Below are 23006 nucleotides of genomic sequence, written 5' to 3' on the forward strand. Positions count from 1 at the left end.
GACTGCTGACTATGCTTGATATTTTATGTCTTACACATCACCACAACAATCCTGCAAGGAAGGCAGATGTTTTATCATTCTCACTTTACAGACTAGGAAGCTTTGAGTATTTTGCCCAAGTTCCCCAAACTATTAAGTGTCAGGGCCAGGGACTTTGTCCAAAGTGCTAGGTCTTCCAAAGTTCATGTGCTTGGGCAGAAAACAGCCACCGAGAAGCTTGTACTGGAAACTCAGAGAGGAAATGACAGGAGGCATTGTGACACACAGGGTTGAGGGCCTCACTGCTTCTCCTGACTTCTCTACCTTTTCAGACAGCATTCTTCTCAGGTTCTAACAAGCTTACCCTCTCCTACCTGTTTCAGCAGTTCCTCCCAGATTCATTTATCCTTCCAGTTCCCCGTGAAATTCTGAGTGCTGTCAGAATGGGCATTTTGCCTTGTTCATCTCTCCAAGTCAGCATCCTGGAGCATAGCAGATGATCAGGAAATGCCTGATTGCCCTAATTCCACTGGCCTCTGAATTCTCACTCAAAAGGGCATAATACCCAGGCCCCTCCTAGGTTTCAAAGAATTCTCAGGAATTTGCAGGCCAGAAGCAAGTATAGCCTGGACTCTGGAAGGAACTTCCTCCAGGTTGGCCCGAGAAGAGGGAGAGGTAGCTGCCCTGAGCTGTACCCCTTGCCTACAAGTTGCTACAGTCCACCATCAGGATAGTTGTGTAGCCTTAGCTGAAGGCAGAGTTCCCCTCAGTGCTCGAAGATAAATACTTTAGAAAGGAGTGCACATTTGTGGTAGACTGAATAATAGCCCCACAGAGATATCCACATCCCAATCCTTGGAATCTGTAAATATGTTACCTTATATGGCAAAGGGACTTTGCAAATGTGAACAAATTAAGGACCTTGAGATAAAGAACTTATCCTGGATTATTGAGATGAGCCCTTAATATAATCACATGAATCCTTAGAGAGACGAGAGGGTCAATCAGGGAGAAGGGGGTGTGATGACAGAAGCAGACATTAGAGTGATCTGTCCAGGTGCTAAAAAATGCCAGTTTCTAGAAGCTGGAAGAGTCAAAAAATGGATTATATACCTGGAGCCTCCAGAACAAACCAGTCCTTCAGACATTTGTTTTAGCCCCTTAAAACTTATGTTGGGCTTCTGACCTCCAGAATGATAAGAGAATAAATTTGTGTGGTTTTTTTCGTTTTGTTTGGTTTCATGTTTTTTTTTTTTTTGAGACGGAGTTTCGCTCTTGTTGCCCAGTCTGGAGTGCAATGGCGTGATGTCGGCCCACTGCATCCTCTGCCTCCCAGGTTCAAGCAATTCTCCCGCCTTAGCTTCCTGAGCAGCTGGGATTACAGGCACGCGTCACCACACCCGACTAATTTTTGTGTTTTTAGTAGAGACGGGTTTTCACCATGTTGGTCAGGCTGGTCTCGAACTCCTGACCTCAGGTGATCCACCCGCCTTGGCCTCCCAAAGTGCTGGGATTACAGGCATGAGCCACCACACCCGGCAAATTTGTGTTGTTTTAAACCACTAAGTTTATGGTAACTTATTAATGCAACACCAGGAAATGAATACACCGTTCTTACAAAAGTCACTAGGCTCTTTTTATTTGACGGGGGCGGGGGGGGGGCGGGCGGGGGGAGATCTGAGTGTCTTCAGGAGCAGAGTATAAGGTATACTTGGAGGGAAAGAGGAAAGGAAGTGGGCAGCAGAGGTAAAAAGGAGATCAGGAATGGGAAGTCGGGGGCCCCACAGTGAACCTTTCCTTGCAGCTGACTAGGCTCCTTCATGGGCCTCACCAGCCTCCTTCACCTGCTCAGCCCAGAATTTGTAGAGAGATCTGTCGTCTTTGCAAGTGGCACTGAGCTCTCCTAGACAATTGCTGGCCTCCCCCAGCCATGGACCTCTGTAGAGCTCCCTGGGGTCATCCAGGGCAGGAGGGTGACAGGCTGGCTTCACCGTGGTCATATAGCAGCAGTGGCAAGCTCTTCTTGCTCTTGAGGAAAGCTCACACCTAGATTGTTGCAAGGATGTTGTACAGGTTGAGCATCCCTAATCTGAAGATCCGAAACCCTATGCTCCAAAATCTGAACAATTTTGAGCACTAATGTGGTGCCTCGGTGGAAAATTCCACACCTGACCTCACACAACGGGTCATACAATGCACAGTATTTCCCCCAAGGAAATAAAAGGCCCTCCCAGCCCCTTTCCACTGAGATATATTTTTTCTGCACATGCCCGGTTTCCCCAACGTGCACACACCCACAAAGGGTCATAAAATGGCATGTGTGCAGGCCAGTGTCATCAACAGCACGTTCCCCATAATGCCCCATGTAGGAGCCAAGACCTACGTGCCTTACTCACTGTGGGGTTTTTTTGCTTATTCTCTGCTCTGTGGTATAAAGATATTGTTGAAAATATCAAAAAGGCCTGCAGATACCCCATGAGTAACAGTGATTTTAAAAGAGAAAAAGCAAGGCCAGGCACGGTGGCTCATGCCTGTAATCCCGGCAATTTGGGAGGCCGAGGCGGCTGGATCACTTGAGGTCAGGAGTTCGAGACCAGCCTAACCAACATGGTGAAACCCCGTCTCCACTAAAAATACAAAAATTAGCCAGGCGTGGTGGCACACGCCTGTAGTCCCAGCTACTCGGGAGGCTGAGGCAGAAGACTCACTTGAATCCAGGAGGTTGCAGTGACCCGAGATTGTGCCATTGCACTCCAGCCTGGGCGACAGAGCAAGACTCTGTCTCAGAAAAAAAAAAAAAAAAAAAGGGAGCGAAAACATTTATGTTTATCTATAGTACAGAAAGTCAAGTTGTTGGAGAAAATGGGGCACAGTGTAAGTGTGTATAAGGTATTTATGAAACATAGATGGATTTTGTGTTTAGTCTTGGGTCCCATCCCCAATATATCTCATTATATATATGCAAATATTCCAAAATCTGAAACCCGAAACAGTCCCAGTCCCAAGCATTTCAGATAAGGGATACTCAACCTGTGTTAGTTTCCTAGGGCTGCCATAGCAAATGACCACAAACTTGGTAGCTTAAAACAACAGAACTGTATTCTTCCACAGTTCTGGAGACCAGAAGTCTGAAATAAAGTACCATGCTCTCTCTAAAGGCTCTCAGGGAGAATCCTTCCTTGCTTCTTTCAGCTTCTGGTGGCTTCTGATGTTCCTTGGCTTGTGGCAGCCTCATTCCAATCTCTCCCTCCATCTTCACATGGCTTCTTACTCATCTCTGTGTGTCCGAATTTCCCTCTCCTTTCTCTTATAAAGATACCAGTCATTGAATTTAAGGCCCATCCTATATCCAGCATGATTTCATCTCAAGATCCTTAACTACTTACGTCTTCAAAGCCCCAGTTTCCAAATGCGTTCACATTTTGAGATGCTGGATAGACACGAACTTTAGGGAACATATTCAACCCACTACAGGTCCTGAGCACTAAGCCTTGTGGGAGGACACTCTGGAAGCAGGTCCAGACTTCCCCGGTCTTGCCTCTTCAGAACCTGCGCACTCTCCACCTCCAAAAGGCCCTTCTATCAGTCACTTACACCTGAGTATAAAACTAAGCATGATAGCTGTGCAATTTTGACCAACCCTCCCGTGTTCATGAGTGTAGGTGTTGGGGAACAGGCTGTGTCTCCACTTGGGGAACTCACAGCTTCAGGGGCAGGACAGGAAGATGTTGGTGGTCCTTGGCCAGATGCTTCCTATAATAATGAAAAGCCTGAATGGTTGGGCAGCTGGCAGACTGTGGCCTGCATTTACTTGCCTGGGAAAAGCTGGAAGGAAAGAAGACATGAGGCTAAAATAGAGGCTCAGTGTCTTAGTTTCAATATCTGTAAAACAGTAACAATAAATACACATACCTCATAGGATTCGTGCAGGGATAAATTGCTATACAGTCCATACAAAGTACTTAGAGCAGAGTCTCAACATGACAATAAATTAATAGTTATTAGCAATTTCATTATTTTTATGATAAACGTTACTTGATATATATCCTAGATCTTTCCCTTGGAAATATTACCATCATGCTGGGAAATAAGACAAGCACATGGAAAATAATGGGTAAATTATCTAGTCTCTAGATGCTAATTATGTAGAGATTCTTCTAGACTATGTGGCCAAGGCAGCAGAAATAATTGGGTTCCTAGGAGCTTTATAACTCACAAAAACCTTTCACTAACAGCCTCTCGTTTGAGTCCACAACAACCCTGGAAAGAAGAAAAGGCTTTTTCCCTATTTTAAAGATAAGGAAGTTTCTGGTAAAGATTAGACACCGGGGAACGTGAGTTACTCGGCTAAAACATGGCCAAGGTGGAATTTGAGCCTAGGTTTTGTGTTTTGCTTTTCTTTTTTTGTATTAGATTTGATGCTTTAGGAGAAAGTGATACATGGAATAGATGCAAATAATATCAATATGTGTACAGTACAGCCCACTCTCCTGACCTCAAGTCTACAGTAAGAAATACATTTACATTGGCCGGGCGCTGGGGCTCATGCCTATAATCCCAGCATTTTGGGAGGCCGAGGCGGGCGGATCACGAGGTCAGGAGATCGAGACCATCCTGGTTAACACGGTGAAAACCCGTCTCTACTAAAAATACAAAAAATAAAAATAAAAAAAAGTAGCCAGGCATGGGTGGCGGGCGCCTGTAGTCCCAGCTACTCGGGAGGCTGAGGCAGGAGAATGGCGTGAACCCGGGAGGCGGAGCTTGCAGTGAGCCAAGATCTGCCACTGCACTCCAGCCTGGGCGACAGAGTGAGACTCCGTCTCAAAAACAAGAAAAAAGAAATACATTTACATTGCCTCCCAGTCACAGTCACAGGAAAATAAAAATTGCAACAAGTTTCACAAAATGATAATTACTATTGGTGATATTTTCCCGTTTTATGATTCTTACAAAAGGGCAAAATGAAAGGAAAAGATGATCTCTACCAAGTAAATTAATTGCACTATGGATTACAACTTATAGTTGTGAGTTTTGGGGAGGTTTTTTTGTTTTTGTTTTTCTGGATTTTTTTTTTTTTTTTTGAGATGGAGTCTCGCTCTATCGCCCAGGCTGGAGTGCAGTGGCGCAATCTCAGCTCACTGCAAGCTCTGCCTTCTGGGTTCAAGGGATTCTCCTGCCTCAGCCTCCTGAGTATCTGGGACTACAGGCATGCGGCACCACCCCTGGCCAATTTTTGTATTTTTTGGTAGAGACAGGGTTTCATCATATTGGCCAGGCTGGTCTTGAACTCCTGACCTCAGGTAATCCACCCGCCTCAGCCTCCCAAAGTGCTGGGATTACAGGTGTGAGTGACCGCGCCCGGCCTACAACTTACAGTTTTTAAAACTGGCTAGAGAAAACTACAAAGAAGAAAGTCAAAATCATCTCACTGATTTTAAAAGTCTTCATATTTCTTCTGAATCTTTCTGTGTATGCACATACAACCTGTCTGTCTTTGTGAGGAGGTGACCCCCATATCCAGAGCCAGAGTGGAAGGTATCCTGTGACAGATGGTGACTTGAAATGTAGGTTGAGGCCTGGTGCAGTCGCTCACGCCTGTAATCCCAGCACTTCAGGAGGCCAAGGGGGGCGGATCCCCTGAGGTCAGGAGTTTGAGACCAGTCTGGCCAACATGGTGAAACCCCGTCTCTACTAAAAATACAAAAAGTAGTCGGGCATGGTGGCAGGCACCTGTAATCCCAGCTACTCGGGAGGCTGAGGCAGGAGAATCACTTGAACCCGGGAGGCGGAGTTTGCAGTGAGCCAAGATCGTGCCATTGCATTCCAGCCTCGGGGACAAGAGCAAGACTTCGTCTCAAAAACATAATAAATAAATAAATAAATAAATAAATAAATAAATAAATAAATAAAAAATACATGCAGGTTGAGCTTTGTGGGAGCCAAGAGGGAAAGGCCAAGGCCAGCTGAGCAAATAAAGGAACCCTTCCAGGAGGAGGTGATATCTGAGCTTGGTTCTAAAGAATATTTAGGATTTGGGACATGTTTAGATTGGGGGTTTGGAGAAGATGATGTAATCCAGGCAAGAGGGGACAGCAAAAACAAAGACAGAAGAATTGTTCCTGGACCACATGCAGCATGGGCAAAGGTCAGTCATGAGAAGTAAGCTTTAGCAATGGGGGCCAGTTTAGGGGATCCCAAATGCCAAAGTAGGGAGGGAGTGCTCTATAAACAATGTTGGAGCAAAGGATATGAACAGGCAATACACAGGAGAAGAAATCCGAAAACTATCAAGCTCAGGTAGAGATGCTTGAACTCATGAATACCCAGAACAATGAAAACGAAAGCAATGCTGAGATACCACTTTACACCAGGCAGTCTGGCAAAACTTAGAAAGTTGGATGACCTGAGGATTGGGCCTGGATGTGGGCTCAGAGTCCAGCTACCTTGGTATTGGAAGTCCGGGACAAGCATTCTGGAGGGGAGCCTGACACTCCTTAGTTCAATTAGATATAAATAAAACTCTGAACAGAACTGCTGGTTTCTGGCTTCTCAGCAGTTCTGTTCCTGAGTTTTTATCCAAAAGAAATTCTTACATAGGTCCAAAAGGGAATATATACAACAATGTTCATTGCAGCATTTCTGGTGGTGATGGAGAATTGGCACAAGCCTAGTTGTCCATTGCTGGGAAAGTGGGGAGATAAAATGTGGTGTTGGAGCAACATGAAGTTTAATGCAGATTGACCTCATCTCTACAAAAAAATAAAATATTAGCCAGGCACAGTGGCATGCGCCTGCGGTCCCAATTGCTTGGGAGGCTGAAGTGGGAGGATCACTTGAGCCTGGGAGATTGAGGCTGCAGTGAGCTATGATCATGCCACTGCACTCCAGCCTAGGGGACAGAATGAGACCCAGTCTCTAAAAAAAAAGAACATGGATGGCAAAGAGATGCAGGTTGGGTTCTATAAGGGTTGAAAATAAAAGGTAATTTTTTTGGGAAATCAATATGAAGTTTATTTAGGTTTCTTGTTTTTCCTGTTTTCCCTGTGAGCCAGATGACTGCCAATTATCCCAAAATTTATATTATCAAAAATGGATACCTGCTTCCTAGCATTTGGAAAAATAAAATAATATGCCCCTGACATGAATTAATGAATTACCCCTCTAATTACAAAGTACAGAATTCTCTCTCTTTTTTTTTTTTTTTTTTTGAGACAGAGTCTCGCTCTGTCTCCCAGGCTGGAGTGCAGTGGGATGATCTCGGCTCACTGCAACCTCCGCCTCCCTGGTTCAAGGGATTCTCCTGCCTCAGCCTCCTGGGTAGCTGGGATTACAGGCACGTGCCACCACGCCCGGCTAATTTTTGTAGTTTTAGTAGAGACGGGGGTTTCACCATGTTAGTCAAGCTGGTCTCGAACTCCTGACCTCGTGATCTGCGCGCCTCGGCCTTCCAAAGTGCTGGGATTACAAGCGTGAGCCACGATGCCCGGCCTGGTTTTTTTTTTTTTTTTTTTTTTTTTTTTTTGTCGTTGTTGTTGTTTTGTATGTTTGTTTGTTTTTAACTTTTATTTTAGGTTCAGGGGTACATGGAAGAGTTCAATTTTTAAAATATAGATTAGGCCAGGCGCGGTGTCTCATGCCTGTAATCCCAGCACTTGGGAAGGCCGAGGCCGGCAGATTACGAGGTCAGGAGATCAAGACCGGCCTGGCCGACATGGTGAAACCTCGTCTCTACTAAAAATACAAAAATTAGCCAGGCGTAGTGGCGCGCGCCTGTAGTCCCAGCTACTCAGGAGGCTGAGGCAGGAGAATGAGGCAGGAGAATCGCTTGAACCCGGGAGACAGAGGTTGCAGTGAGCTGAGATCGCACCACTGCACTCCACCCTGGGGACAGAGCGAGAGTCCGTCTCAAAAAAATAAAAAATAAATAAAATAAAATATAGATTAAAGGGGGGGAAAATAAGAAATAAAGTAAGATATAAAACACATTACCACTAACATGCACTTCAAGAAGCAGAAATTCGCTAGGACTGAGAAAATCAAAACCTGTTCTGCCATTCATTAGGCTGCACTAACAGAGATAAAGCTAGACTAGAAATGACAGAAAACATTCTTCTCCCAAGGGCATGCTACAGCTATAAAGGCTCATAACTCCCCTCTTTGAGTGACCACTCCTTTCTTATTCACTGAGGAACTTGTACTCAAAATCACAGACTATCAGAACTTTGGCTGCTTGAAATCCTATCAATCAGTAACAATGCAGTATCCCCCTCCTGTCTGGAGGACCTAAGCCACCTTGACACAAAAAACCAGCAGTAATTTTCAACCCAGGTGCAAAAACTTCAAGTAAGGGGTTTCTGAACACAGCATTCCACCTCTATCTCAACTTTGTAGTTTCTGAGGAAACAAGACCCTGGATCCACTTCAAAGCCCCATCCTATGCCTACCCTTTCACACAGCCCTGCTTTGCTTTGAGCCTATGAAAACTACACTCCACTCGTCCCCCAAAATCAATGATAACTCTAATTTTCCTCTTGTTTGCTGAGCACCCTCCTCCCACCACCCTGCCACCAGTTTCTCTGTTGTGTGTTCTCCCTCATTGTAACAAGTCAACAGACTTGGCTTAGGTAGACTAAGTAGTGGTCTTGGGCTAATTGGGATAGGTTGAGTTTTTACTTAGAATTAACATAACTCATTTCAGCATTCCTACGTTGTCGGAGGTGGTTTTGTTTTGTTTTGTTTTTAAGACAGGGTCTCTGTTGCCCAGGCTGGAGTGCAGTGGTGTGATCATAACTCACTGCAGACTGCAGCCTCAATCTCCCAGGCTCGAGCGATCCTCCCACCTCAGCCTCCCAAGTAGCTCAGACTACAGGCGCGCACCACCACGCCCAGCTAATTTTTATATTTTTTGTAGAGACAGGGTTTTGCCGTGTTGTCAGGCTGGTCTCCAACTCCCAACAAACTTGCCCGCCTCGGGCTCCCAGATGCTGGAATTACAAGCATGGGCCACTACACCCCGGCTCTTGGTTGCTTCTAATCTTTTAAATTACTATCAATGTTGCATCAACATCTTACTTATTTGATATTAGTAGTGTAGTATAGTGACTAAAGGAAGACTCTGGAGTTGAAATCTGGTTTGGCACCGACTGTGTGACTATGAGAAAGTTTCTTAACCTCTCTGTGATTCCTCCATCTCCCAATCTGTAAATGGACATACTTATACTACCTACTTGACAGGGTTTTGTGAGGATAAAATGAGTTAATACATGTAAAGTGTTTAAAACATTCTTGGCACCAAGAAAAAGTATGTAAGTGTTAGAAAAAAATATGCATATATAGGCCGGGCGTGGTGGCTCACGCCTGTAATCCTAGCACTTTGTGAGGCCTAGGCGGGTGGATTGCCTGAGCTCAGGAGTTCGAGACCAGCCTGGGCAACACAGTGAAACCTTGTCTCTACTAAAATCCAAAAAATTAGCCGGGCATGGCAGTGTGCACTTGTAACACCCCAGCGTTGGCAACAGATATCTTCTTCTCCCTTGGCTGCTTCAGGGTAGAGAAGAAACACGCTTGCCCCTTTCTGACTCTGTCATAACTCTTGCAGAATGTATCACAGTATTTTACATCTTTCTTTCTTTTTGAGGCAGAGTCTCGTACTGTCACCCAGGCTGGAGTGCAGTGGCGCGATCTGGGCTCACTTGAAGCTCCGCCTCCCAGGTTAATGCCATTCTCCTGCCTCAGCCTCCCGAGTAGCTGGGACTACAGGCGCCCGCCACCACGCCCGGCTAATTTTTTTAAAAAAAATATTTTCAGTGGAGACGGAGTTTCACCGTGTTAGCCAGGATCGTCTCTATCTTCTGACCTCGTGATCTGCCCGCCTAGGCCTCCCAAAGAGCTGGGATTACAGGCGTGAGCCACCGCGCCCGGCCTATTTTACATGTCTTTACATCTTAGTACTTCTTCGTCTTGGCTGTTTGTTCCTTACTGGCAGTGATTTTTTTGGGGGGGCGGGGTGCGGGGGACGGATTCTCCCTCTGTGGTCCAGGCTGGAGTGCAGTGGAGCGATGTCAGCTCACTGCAACCTCTGCCTCCGGGGTTCAAATGATCTTGTCTCAGCCTCTGGAGTAGCTGGGATTATAGGCGTGGTCCACCCCCCCACCCCTGTTTAACATATAATCAAGAAATAACCATAAAAATGGGCAACCAGCAGCCCTCAGGGCTGTTCTCTCTATGGAGTAGCCATTCTTTTATTCCTCTACTTTCCTAGTAAACTTGTTTTCACTTTATGGACTGGCCCTGAATTCCTTCTTGCCGGATATCCAAGAACCCTCTCTAGGGGTCTGGATCGGGACCCCTTTCCTGTAACACATATTCCAGTGGAATACGTTACATAATAAAGGCAGAAATTGTAAAAAATTTGAGCTTACAGTACAGGTAGTAAGTATTAGGGACCAGTAGAAAGGAGAAGGGTGCCAAGTTTTATCAAATGAGCAAGATATTTAAGGAATGAGTTTATCTCATAATGGGGTAAGGAAAAAAGCTGAGACTCTCATGGCTTCTTCAACTTGGTCCAGGGCTGCAGACCATTCAAGAGAAATTCAAATCAGGCATAGGGCCTCATCAACCCACAAACCAATTCAGCTGGTCTCAGCTTATGATACTTGTAACCCTGAGGATACTTGAAGCCAAAAATGAAACATAAATTATCTTATTGGAACATCTATGTTAACTTAGTCCGTTACTTTTGTATTAAAAGTAAACACATGTACATACAAAACATTATGTGCCTAATAATTCATTTATTAATATTTTCTTTTGCCTGCTTATTTCTTGTTAGGTAAATTTTAATCTTCTCTTGTCTATTCCCCCGTGCTACCTAATGAAATTTCTGTTCTCAGTATTCAAGCTGCACAGCCTTATAATTTCTGCTGAAGGACACTTCAAAAATTTTAGGAGGAATATTCCGTCTTTGTTACAACTGAAGAAAAGCAGAGCTTCTTTTGCACCATAAAGCTGCTTCTGATATAGTGGTGGATTGAGACCTTTCACAGAAATGTCACTCTAGTGTCCAATGTGGGGACTAGGTGAAATTGAACTAACAATTGTTCTGAATTCTGTTATTAAAGATGACTTTTAAGGCAACTATACATCTGATTGTTTTATTCTGAGAAATGATACCTATAGCCATTAAAGTCTGATTGAATGCCATTTTCTTATTTAAATGAACACATCCTACATTATGGTCAAGACTGCATACATCATAGAGAAAGTATATTGCAAAGAAATGTGATGCTTGGGTGGGCTGCTTTGGGCTATCATCCAGATTCCATGGGGTAGTTTTCCCTTCTAATGGGAATAGTTGGGTGTAGATGTTTGAGAAATACTAGATGATGTGATTGCATGATGGGAAAACGCTTTTGTGCTTTAAACTGTGTTGGCTGGGTGCGTGGGGCTCATGCCTGTAACCCAAGCACTTTGGGAGGCCGAGGAGGGTGGATCACCTGAGGTCAGGAGTTCGAGACCAGCCTGACCAATATGGTGAAACCCTGTCTCTACTAAAAATACAAATAAATAAATAAATTAGCTGGGGGTGGTGGCTTGCGCCTATAGTCCCAGCTGCTCAGGAGGCTGAGACAGGAGAATTGCTTGAACACAGGAGGCAGAGGCTGCAGTGAGCAGAGATCCTACCACTGCACTCCAGCCTGGGTGACAGAGTGAGACTCCATCTCAAATGAAAAAAAAAAAAAAAAAAAAAGGTATCCTCTAAGCCTAATGAAATAGAAAGTTTCATCATTACAGTTTCATTCTTTTGCTTTAGAATATTACACAGGCTTTGTTACTTACCCAGGACAAGCCATAATTTCTCTGAGACTCAGTTTTCTTATCTGTAAAGTGAGAAGAGTAAGATCTATTTCACAGAGTAGGGATTAAATGATAAAGTGTATGTAGAAGAACTTTAAACACTGAGTAGTGCCTGCTGTCTGTAAGGCATTATTACAAAACTACCACAGAGAGGGATAACATTTGTTCACATCAGTTACACTTTTGTACATTTTAGATCTCTCGAGAGGAGGATGCTTCTGCCCATGAGAGACTCTTGAAGATATTAATTAAGCTCACAGATTTCTACTTTGTGTTTAGTGTTCAGGAAGTCCCCTTGAAATCACTTTTACTTTACTTTGACTTCAGTAGGAAGATAGTTCATAATGACACCATCAAAGTAAGTTTTAAGCGTTTCAGGCCTGCTTTTCTCAGGTTTGAGTTTTTATAGTTTGTAATGATTTTTTTAGTAAAATAAGCATATGATTAAAAGTTTTATATTAACTACTACAACTTTTAAGTAACAGTTGCTTCTACATAACCACTATGATATTTACTGTTCTGAACAATACATACTTCAAAGCACATGAAATTGAAAAAGCAAAGCATCTTTACTCTCTTCATAGAGAACAGAAAAAAATATTAAACTTTTAAGCATTATAAAATACTTTATTGAATAAAATGTTAGCAAGTCAGCAATTGATGAATAATTTGCTTTGAAACTTTAACTTGTAATCTGGCTAATAAGCACTAATTTACAAACTATTCTACATTGTAAAGGAGAAATGAATATTTCTGGTGTTGTCCTTCTTTGATTTAGAAGCTTATCATCTGCAGGACCTAATTGGCCATTGATGTGAGGGTGAGGAAGAAGGAACCACATCGCAGGGAGAAAAGACTAAAGGAAGGCAGAGGCTCTAATATCAGGTCAATATAGGTCAGCACACTACCCACATGAAATGGCTTTGGCTGGGTTCCAAGGTCAAGTAAATAAGATCAATTTTTTCATTCCTTCAATTACATATTTTTTTGCTAAGCTTCGGTCATTCATGGTATACAATGCATCTAACTTGCTGAGCAAAATGCCAGACATGAAATAAATGTTAGCTATGGTAGAAGAGCTACAGTAACAGGTAACCTGAAACAGGCTGATAGCTCATAGAAGGGCATGCTTGAATTCGGGGGAAAAAAAAAATCTCTGTTAAAATGGGATGCAAAACACTTTATACATTGCTTTTACAAAAGTTACACTAATTTAAAGGAAAGTCTTCAAAAACAATCCGTGATCGATAAAATTACAGAAAAAATCAGGAAAGGGGGAAATAATAAAGGAAGAAAGATTAGCAGAACAATCTTCCGCCCCAGTAAAGAGGATTGAATTTTAACCAATGAGATCACAAGTTTGAAAATTTCCTTTTCAGGCCCAATCAAGAGGAAGCTATGTCTATAAATATGACTGCCTAGACCCTCTCGTGTCAATGAGACAGCATGGCCCGTACTAAGCAGACTGCCCGCAAGTCGACTGGCGGCAAGGCCCCGAGAAAGCAGCTGGCCACCAAAGCGGCCCGCAAGAGCGCGCCGGCCACGGGCGGGGTGAAGAAGCCGCACCGCTACCGGCCCGGCACCGTGGCTCTGCGGGAGATCCGGCGCTACCAGAAGTCCACGGAGCTGCTGATCCGCAAGCTGCCCTTCCAGCGGCTGGTACGCGAGATCGCGCAGGACTTTAAGACGGACCTGCGCTTCCAGAGTTCGGCCGTGATGGCGCTGCAGGAGGCCAGCGAGGCCTACCTGGTGGGGCTGTTCGAAGACACGAACCTGTGCGCCATCCATGCCAAGCGCGTGACCATCATGCCCAAGGACATCCAGTTGGCCCGCCGCATCCGCGGGGAGCGGGCCTAAGGCATATTTTTAAGTGGTCGATCTAAAGGCTCTTTTCAGAGCCACTGCCGTTTTCATCAAGAGCAGCTGTACCGGCTCTCCATCTGATGTGCGTCTGCCTTGCGCAGCGGTCAGGGGCCAGGGGCCAGGGACACTCGTGGTGGGTGACGTTACAGAACCCAAAGCCCAGCCATGAGTTGGCCGGCAGTAGAGAAAGCCGCAGAGGCATGGTCCTTGTGGTTCCGGCCGAGCATTTTCACGCTGATTTAAGGCTAGAGGTCCGGCTCCCAATTCTGTGGGTAAAGTTTTGCATGGGGGCAAGAGACTATGGGGAGTTTCTAGATGTGGAAGATCCTGAGTGTAAGGGTGGGGCGAGTCCCTTAAAAATTATAAACTGGTTTCCTGGTTTATTTAGGAACTGTATAAGCTTAATTAAAGCTCAGCATCTTCCTCATTGCATACTACAGGCGGTGCCCAAGCCAGAATAGTAATTTAAGCGGGCGGGAGTAAATACCTGGCGATTTTTAAAAATGTGTGGGCTGAGGTAGTATTTCAAGGAAGAGAAAAAAATTTCCACAAAGTATAGAATAAAAATGCAAAAACGAGGCAAGAGAGTTAACTTGTCTAGCTGGCGTTAAGATTTCTTCCGTATGTAAGTCTAATGGAAAGTGAAAACCAAGAAAAAAACCCCAAGCCGTTGAAACTATCGCTTCACCTAGCTTAAAACTGGTTAGTGTGAAATGGACCATTCTGATTGGATAACAAGACTTTTGTTACAGTGACCATTAAGGAAGCAAGACTAGAATCTATTATTTACATAGACTCCACCCCCTCTGACGACACCGTTGTAAGTTAACCAATTAAAGCGCAGCACTTTGCGAGTCTTCATTTGCATACAGGCTCTATAAGTAGCGCATAACCAGCCCGTTTTGCGGTAGTTCGGATTACTTCTTTAAGTCTCTGTTCTCTTTTTTCCCGCAAAAATGCCGGATCCAGCGAAATCCGCTCCTGCTCCCAAGAAGGGCTCCAAAAAGGCTGTTACGAAAGTGCAGAAGAAGGACGGCAAGAAGCGCAAGCGCAGCCGCAAGGAGAGCTACTCCGTTTACGTGTACAAGGTGCTGAAGCAGGTCCACCCCGACACCGGCATCTCGTCCAAGGCCATGGGCATCATGAACTCCTTCGTCAACGACATCTTCGAGCGCATCGCGGGAGAGGCGTCCCGCCTGGCGCACTACAACAAGCGCTCCACCATCACCTCCCGCGAGATCCAGACGGCCGTGCGCCTGCTGCTGCCCGGCGAGCTGGCCAAGCACGCCGTGTCCGAGGGCACCAAGGCGGTCACCAAGTACACCAGCTCGAAGTAAGAGTGTGCAAGGGACGCAATAGATAAACCACCTAACCCCAAAGGCTCTTTTCAGAGCCACTTCAGTAATCGAGAAAGCAGCTGTAAACACTTGTCAGAGCGTTTGATAGCTTTTGGTCAGGTAGGGAGTGTTACCATGGTCACGGATGCATTCGGGTTTAGGACTAAGGAGTTTCCTGTAGTCCTGTAATGAGTTGGCCCTCAGTCATCCCCGTCCAGTCTTACTGAGTTGCTTGTTATCTGTGCTACGAGATTAGAAAGGTTTGACTCGTTCTGGGATATTTGGGAGGGATGGAGGGAAGGAGGCGGGGGGTGGTTCTACACCCCTTCAGCCTTTAACCTGTATCTTTAAAGTCGTTTTCCTTTTTGTTTCTGAAAGTAATGAACGAGATGAGATTTCCCATGCAGATGAGAAACCCTCGGTCCAACCTGTTAATATTTCTTAGTGTTTTAATCTGTTTTCCTTACCGTATACCTACAGGCGTCTGTCACAAACTTTGTCTAATATAGCCATGTGCTTTCGTCCCTTAGCCTTTTTGCAAGTCCTGACTTAGCCATCCTCTCCTAACTTCCATTCCAGTGACTTCAAACAGGGAGATATATTGCCACCACCCCACCCCCTGTGGAGTATTTGGCAATATCTGTAGATGTTTTGGGTTGTCAGGTGTGTGTGTGTTGGGGGGAGGGTGCTAGAAGTATCCAATGGGCAGAGGCCAGGAGTGCTAAGCATAAGGCACAGGACAGTCCTCGGGGGACAAAGAGCTACCTGGCCTGTAATGTCGATCTTTGGTGATTGAGAGACCCCAGCGCCCAAAGACATCCCTAACCTTCAGGATTTAATCCTCTTCAGTCAAACGTTTCCTTAACCCTATCAGCCCATGTTTTTCTTTGCTTGGTGAAAGCTGAGCACTTCATAGGCTGTTTACAGGTCCTTCTCCACAGGAAAATACTTCCTCCAGGACAAGAACCCTGTCTTGGTTCCAAACTTTCCCAATTATAAGAGTCACCTTTGCGCTTGTTAAACCTGCTTCCAGGTGCTTCTCCTGAGGTTTCCTGATTCAGCTAGACTGGAGGTGGGACCTGACGAGGTGTTTGGTTTTTAGTGTTCTCAGGAGTGTGGATGTTTTAATAGGTGTTGGGTCCTCATGTTAATCGACCTGTGGGTGTGTCACAGTCTTTGTGTCACAGATGTTCTGAGAAAGGAAACAATTTGAGGATGAGTGGAGGGGAATTTGTGGTGTAGAGAAGGCCACAGTTAATATGTGGGGTGAATTTCTGAAGACCTCTCAGTTCAAAACTTGAATAACTCAAGACTCATCCTGACAAAAGCCAGTGGATGTCTCTTTTGCCAAATAAAATATACCCTTGGTGCAACTGGAAAATCTTAGCTTATAATTAACTTGACAGCCTTTGAAATTAAGCCATTCTTGATAAATCTTGGGGGAATTAACAATTTTGTGCTTAAAATGAATTTTACTAATTTTTATGATGTTGAAGTTCAAATTTACACCCAATTAAAAGATATAAAATGCGGTATACATGATTTTTTTTCCACTAGAAAATAAAGATTCCCAGTTTAGTCATCTTTTTCTGATCACCAGACAAGAGGTCAGGGAAAGATAACTAAGAATCCAAAATTTCTGTTGAAAGTAAAGAAATCATATATAGCACATTCTCTGGTAGGAAAGGTTACTCAGTAAGTGAGACGGCCGAGGTGGTCTATTTTCTATACAGTTGGGCCATAAGAGAATTTATCCAATCTCCTCCTAGCTTAGGGTCCTGAAGTCAGGAGTTCCTTTTTTCTTAAGGATTAGGGACCATGTTTTTCAGGGCCTTTTGAAGTTGTTAAAGCATTGTCAACTGGCTCAACTACACAAATGCCATCATTTATTACCCACTGACCAAAAGATTAACTTCCAAATCCTCATCCTGACACTAAAGGCCACCTATTATCTAGCCAAAACTTACCTTCTTCACTTGTTCTCCCCAGTCCTCCAGCTTAGCCTAAATGTTCTACTGTCATGTAAAGCATCTTAACTTTGTCTTCTGTGCTTTTGTTACATTGTTCTGAGTTTTAGTACTCAGTCCTCTGGACTACTTGAAGCTTTTTATCAGTCTGTCAGTTCTTTTAAACTCTTGCTCAAATCTCACTCTGAGAAGCTTTTTCATCTCATTGTAGTTCACAGGGAAGTCTTTCTCTTAAGACCTCATTCCTTGCATAACGAATAATTGTGTAGCTTTGTAAACTGTAGGCTTATTCCTCAATTTCTTTTTCTTGTATTTACATTTTCTTGTCTGTCTTCTGCTAGAGACATATGCTTCTTGGTATTTATTCCACAAAGGCTATCCCAATGCCTACTATAAAATAGCTTCTCAATGAAAGTTTGTTGACTGGTTGCCAGTCAACAGAACACTAGAAAATTGATCTGAGAGTGGTGGGTTCTAGTAAATACTCTAGTAAATATTTTTCTCTACTTTTTTTCTAACTTTTTTTCTTACTCCTTTACTATGGATACTCTTTTAATTATTGCCCTTCATAATTATTGGCCCAGTTGAAACAACTGTTATAGATTCAAAAATCCTCAGAGTGGTAAAGTACTACACTTGGCATCTTCCCTTGAGCCGATGTATCTATGTAGCTAAAATGATGAGATTAGAGTGGAGCTTTCTCACCCTGGTTTGAGGTGCTGCAGAAATGGTCTGCTTTTCTAGTGCCTTGAAAAAGGATGAGAAGAGAGGTGCATTCCAGAAGACAAAAGGTGTGTAGTATCAGGATAAGGGGCTTTAAATATCAGATCCAGAGAACACTGCACATGTAGAAATGGGCTTGGCCTGGGTCAGGGCATTGAGATTGGTTACATAATCTTTTCAAGGATTGGTGAATGAGTTGGAGTATGTGTAGAAACCTACAAAGATGACAGTTTAATCTCATGTCATAATTTTTAGACAAATAATGTATTTTAAAACTGGGTGCAGTTCTTAAAGCTGTTCTAAAAGTCAATGCAACTGAATTTGGAATGCAAGCATAGGACAACAGATGGGAAATAAGTACATGACCTCTGTGGGATAAAGTGAGAGTTATCAAAGAATGTCAGTGTTTAACTAGGAACAAGCTTGTTTTGGAGAATTACTAGATATTATGGAAAATTTTTTTCTTTTCTACATTTGGTTAACTATAGCTGAACTATAGCAGATCATATGACTTGGCAAAAATAGAAAACTTGATAAAAATCTTCTAGGCCCCACAATGTCAACATGAACAAACTTTTGAAAAGTAAAAGTAGACCGTGTTTTCTCAGTATGTATTATCAAATATATGTTGAACATAAAATTTTTGCCCCTCAGCCAGGTTGTAATATTTTCCTTTAGTTTATCTCTTTAATAATTTTTTATGTTAATCCATTTTATTTTGAAAAAATAATGAGCTAGAGGATACAAAGATGTAAATGAATCTAAAAGAGAGAATTAAACTGGCATAAAGATAAATATAATTCAAGCAAGATATGTTATTCCCAAAAGAAGAGAAAGAAGGAAATGTTATGTGAATGGAGAGTGAAAGGTTGCCTCTGGTTGGAGAGTTCAGGAAAATTCTGTGAGAACTTACATGGTGCCAGCTACTGTGCTAAGTGATGGAGACACAAAGGTATCCATTCCTCAAGTCCATAAGGTTCAACTGGAGTTTTCTGTGTGACGAGTATATCATGTATCCTCTGAAATTATTTTTTAAGTTTTAGTTTTACCCAGTTTTTACTGTAACCTCTTTCAACTTTTTAATTGTCTGATTTGGGTAGATGGAATTCTCATTCCATTTTTATTCTGTGATTAGAGGTTATTAATTCCTCACCCCTCATCCAGGTTGTAACATTTCCATTTACTTTAAAATATTGCTTAAGAAAATTTGTATTTTACTTCAATTGAGATTTTATTTTTTAATATTATTATATTGAACAGCTTTGGCTATCCCACCCTCCTACCTGCAGAGTGCAAAACAATTTATGCACATCACACTCAGTTTACAGCATCAGAACACTCTTGGAGCATTGTTCACCATGGTCCTAGCTTGATTTTCTTGGGGTGTGATTATTCTTTCTTTTCTCTCTTTCTCTCTCTCTCTTTCTTTCTTTCTTTCTTTTTCTTTCTTTCGAGATGGAGTCTTGCTCTGTCACCTAGGCTGGAGTGCAGTGGCACAATCTCGGCTCACTGCATCCTTTGCCTCTCAGGTTCAAGCGATTCTCCTGCCTCAGCCCCCCGAGTAGCTGGGATTACAGATGCCAGCCATCATGCCCAGCTAATTTTGTATTTTTGTAGAAATGGGGTTTCACCATGTTGGCCAGGCTGGTCTCGAACTCCCAACCTCAGGTGATCTGCCTGCCTCGGCCTCCCAAAGTGCTGGGATTACAGGTGTGAACCACCACGCCCGCCCCCCCGCCCCCCGCCATGCCTTTTTCTTTTCCCAGACAGGGTCTTGCTCTGTCACCCAGTCTGGAGTGCAGTGGCATGATTACAGTTCATTGCAGCCTTGACCTCCCAGGCTCAAGTGATCATCCCACCTCAGCTTCCTGAGTAGCTGGGACTACAGGTGCATGCCACATGCTTGGCTAATTTTTAGAGTTTTTTTTTTGTAGAGATGGGGTCTCACTATGTTGCTCAGGTTGGTCTTGAACTCCTGGATTCAAGTGATCCACCTGCCTTGGCTTCCCAAAGTGCTGGGATTATAGACTGGTGTGACTATTAGACTGGTGAGTGAATAAGCTTTTTCTTATTTTCCAAATGCAATTTATCAGAAAATCCTCTTGGCTCAAAATATGTCCAGCATCCAACCACATCTCACCACCTCCACCACTGTTTCCCTGCTCCAAGCTTCCACCTCTCTTGGATATTTGCAATGGCGTTTTAAATGGCCTCCTTGATTCTGCTCTCTCCCTCCTGTATTTCCCACAAAGCAGCTAGAGTACACTTTTTGAAACATAAGTCAGATCATATCATTCCCATACTCCTCCTCAACAGAAAACCCTCCAATGGCTTCAGCATCAAGGCCCACATTCACTTCTCTGACCCTCTCTCTTACCTGTTTTGCTCCATTTCATCATAATTTTCTCCTTGTACTTCCTTGAATACATCAAGGCCCTTCTATCTCAGGATGTTTGCACTTGCTATTTCCTTTTCTCAAAGGCTCATCCCTAGATACTTGCATGACTGGCTTCCTAATTTCTTGTAAACTTTTGCTCAGAAGTTACTTTACCAACTGTCATTGAGGTCTTCCCTGAACATCTTAGGTAAGATAACAAGCTCCCCTCCTTTTCTTTCCTCACTTCTTGGTATTCCTTATCTCATAACTTTTTTTTTTTTTTTTTTTTTGAGACGGAGTCTCGCGTCTCGCTCTGTTGTCCAGGCTGGAGTGCAGTGGTGCAATCTCGGCTCACTGCAACCTCCACCTCCTGGGTTCAAGCGATTCTCCTGCTTCAGCCTCCCGAGTAGCTGGGACTACAGGCAAGTGCCACCATACCCAGCTAATTTTTTGTATTTTTAGTAGAGACGGGGTTTCACTGTGTTAGGATGGTCTCGATCTCCTGACCTTGTGATCCACCCACCTCGGCCTCCCAAAGTGCTGGGATTATAGGTGTGAGCCAGTGCGCCCGGCCTCTCATAACTTTCTTAATTTTTCTCCATATACCATCTGAATACTAATGTATTTATTTGTTTATTTCTGAATGAGACTGATATCCATAAAAATGATCTTTCCTTGTATACTCTAACTCCCTGCTTTCTGGGCGCTTGGCTTCTCAATTAAAGGCTAATTTACCAGCTTCTCTTGCATCTGGGTTTGTCCAAAGTTTGGGGCCAATGAGATGTGAATGGAAGTTGCATGTATTATTTCTAGTTTGTGCCCTAAAAAAGAATATGTATGTGTTGCCCTTGCCCTCTTACCCTCTCCACTGGCTGGGGTGCATATGTGATGGCAGGAATTGGGGCAACTACTTTGGACCCAGAGGCAGAAGCCCTGTGATGAGGATGGCAGAACTGCTCTGTTAGCCCTGGACTGTTACATGAAAGATAAATAAACTTGTATCTTATTCAAGCCACTGTTTTTAAAGACTTATTTGTTGTATTACTCAGATATAGTCTAAGTTATTATATCATTTGTCTCCCCTCCTACCTCCTCAGAATAAGTCCTATGAAGGTAGGTGCTTTGTTTCATACACCGCTCTATCCCTATTATGTAGAACTATATCTGGAATACATTAGGCACTCAATATCTATGGGATGAATGATGGATTCGAGAAACAGAAGTAACTGAGTACATGGGAAATGGGATTGTGTTTATGACAGGTGGAGCTCCAAGAGTTGAATTTAACAAGAAATGATTGAGTTTGAAATCTTTTGCCCTCTAAATTAGGGACAGCACAACACAGAATGAGGATTTGGGTGAAGTTGCAACCACCAAGGTCCACATGCCAGTTTAGAAGCCTCAGAGTGTAAGTCATTGGGTATTTAAGGACCTTACCTAAGCAAATCAGAAGCATTATGAAGGGCAGTATTGACATTAACTGCCAGGAATCTCCTAAAAGTCAAGGGATTATACATGAGTCATAGAAGGATACTTGAAGATGGACAATTATAGTCCCATCACTTTATGGAAGACTATGAGACCCAAATAAGAGAAATCCCAGTGGTCCACGAACTTAGCTCTGGTAAGTCCCCGATAATTATTTAAATTATTTCAGGTTCAATATCACTGATTGCTGTCACCATTTTCAAGGCTAATATCTAATCTGCCTTGGTTCTGCTAAGATCTCCCTGTTTTTTTGTCGTTGTTTTTTTCCTCTAGAAAAAACAGAAAAGAGAACTATCTCCAGATGGATACAGAAGAGGTGGTAAAAAGAATACACATAACATGGCTCTCACATGATCACATATCATGCTGAAGGCATCTCAGAGGCAACTGAGGTTGGAGATCATTTTTAGGGTCTTAAGTTCAGAGCTGTATCTGTAATATCAACAACAGATATTCTGGCTCTTACCACCTTGCCCATTTCTCCTCTTAGCACTGTAAGAGTAGTTCTTGCTGAGAAGGCACTAGCCTGTAGTGGCGATGAACATCAGCTTTGAGTATAGCTTCCCCATGTAAGGACTGTATGACCTTGGAAAACTTTCTTTACTTGTTGTGATAAATAAACTTCCTTACAGCAAATTGATCCTCAAGTTATTCCCCTGTAAAGTGGAAAAAATAATGGAAACTACCTTCTAGGCTTGATATGAAGATTAAATGAGGTAATGTACCCAAAGCACTTAGTACAGTGGCTGGAACATGGTAAATATTTGATCAGTGTTGTTCTTATTATTGTTATGGTTAGGAAGGCGCTAGCAAGAGCACCATTGTACTTCCAGAGCACATTCCATTTTCCAGCAAGTGGTGCTTTAATAGATTTCTAGTGACTTGAGAGTGACTTCCCTAAGCATCTTGCATTAAGGAAATAAGACCTTCTGTATTCTAAAAACACCATCCAATAAGGGATTTTCACAATTTACTTGTAGGACCTTTGTTATGTAGAACCTTCAGTGTCTGCTATGTGGCCCATTAGGAAAATAATAAATTAGGAAACAAGAGACTTTATAGTGTCTGTTACTAGTGCTCTATAAAGGCCGATATAACATTTGGCAAGTACCTTCTTTTTCTATCAGATGATGCTTTTAATACTTCATGTCAATACTTTCAGAAAAAAGTGAAATCATTTCATTAAACACTTTCCTATTTCTGATTTTTGAGTTGAAAGCTCTTAATTTTGAGGATTTAACATAAGAACAAGTCAAGGGAATAGAAATTATCTAGAAAACTATTAGCTAGCATAGAGAAAAACAAGACTTACAGCCAAAAGAAGAATGTGCAAATAATTTGGGAAATGTTTAAATAGAAATTTAAAAATGGGGTTGGTGGAGTCATGTTGATGATTTTGGAGTTAATCATTTCTGC

General features: G+C 43.1%; 1 protein-coding gene across 4 annotated transcripts in view; it reads left to right on the forward strand.

Moving 5' to 3' along the window:
- The first annotated feature begins 14654 nt into the window (after nucleotides 1-14654).
- Nucleotides 14655-23006, forward strand: part of LOC100984497 (histone H2B type 2-F) — a 56567-nt gene continuing 48215 nt past the window's right edge. For all 4 annotated transcript variants that reach the window (XM_034934254.3, XM_003808797.8, XM_003808796.8 and 1 more), the window contains exon 1: nucleotides 14655-15031. In XM_034934254.3, coding sequence (XP_034790145.1) covers nucleotides 14655-15031 — 377 coding nt within the window. The remainder of the gene's footprint in view (nucleotides 15032-23006) is intronic.

Source organism: Pan paniscus, chromosome 1 (assembly GCF_029289425.2).
Source record: "Pan paniscus chromosome 1, NHGRI_mPanPan1-v2.0_pri, whole genome shotgun sequence".
Classification (NCBI taxonomy): domain Eukaryota; kingdom Metazoa; phylum Chordata; class Mammalia; order Primates; family Hominidae; genus Pan; species Pan paniscus.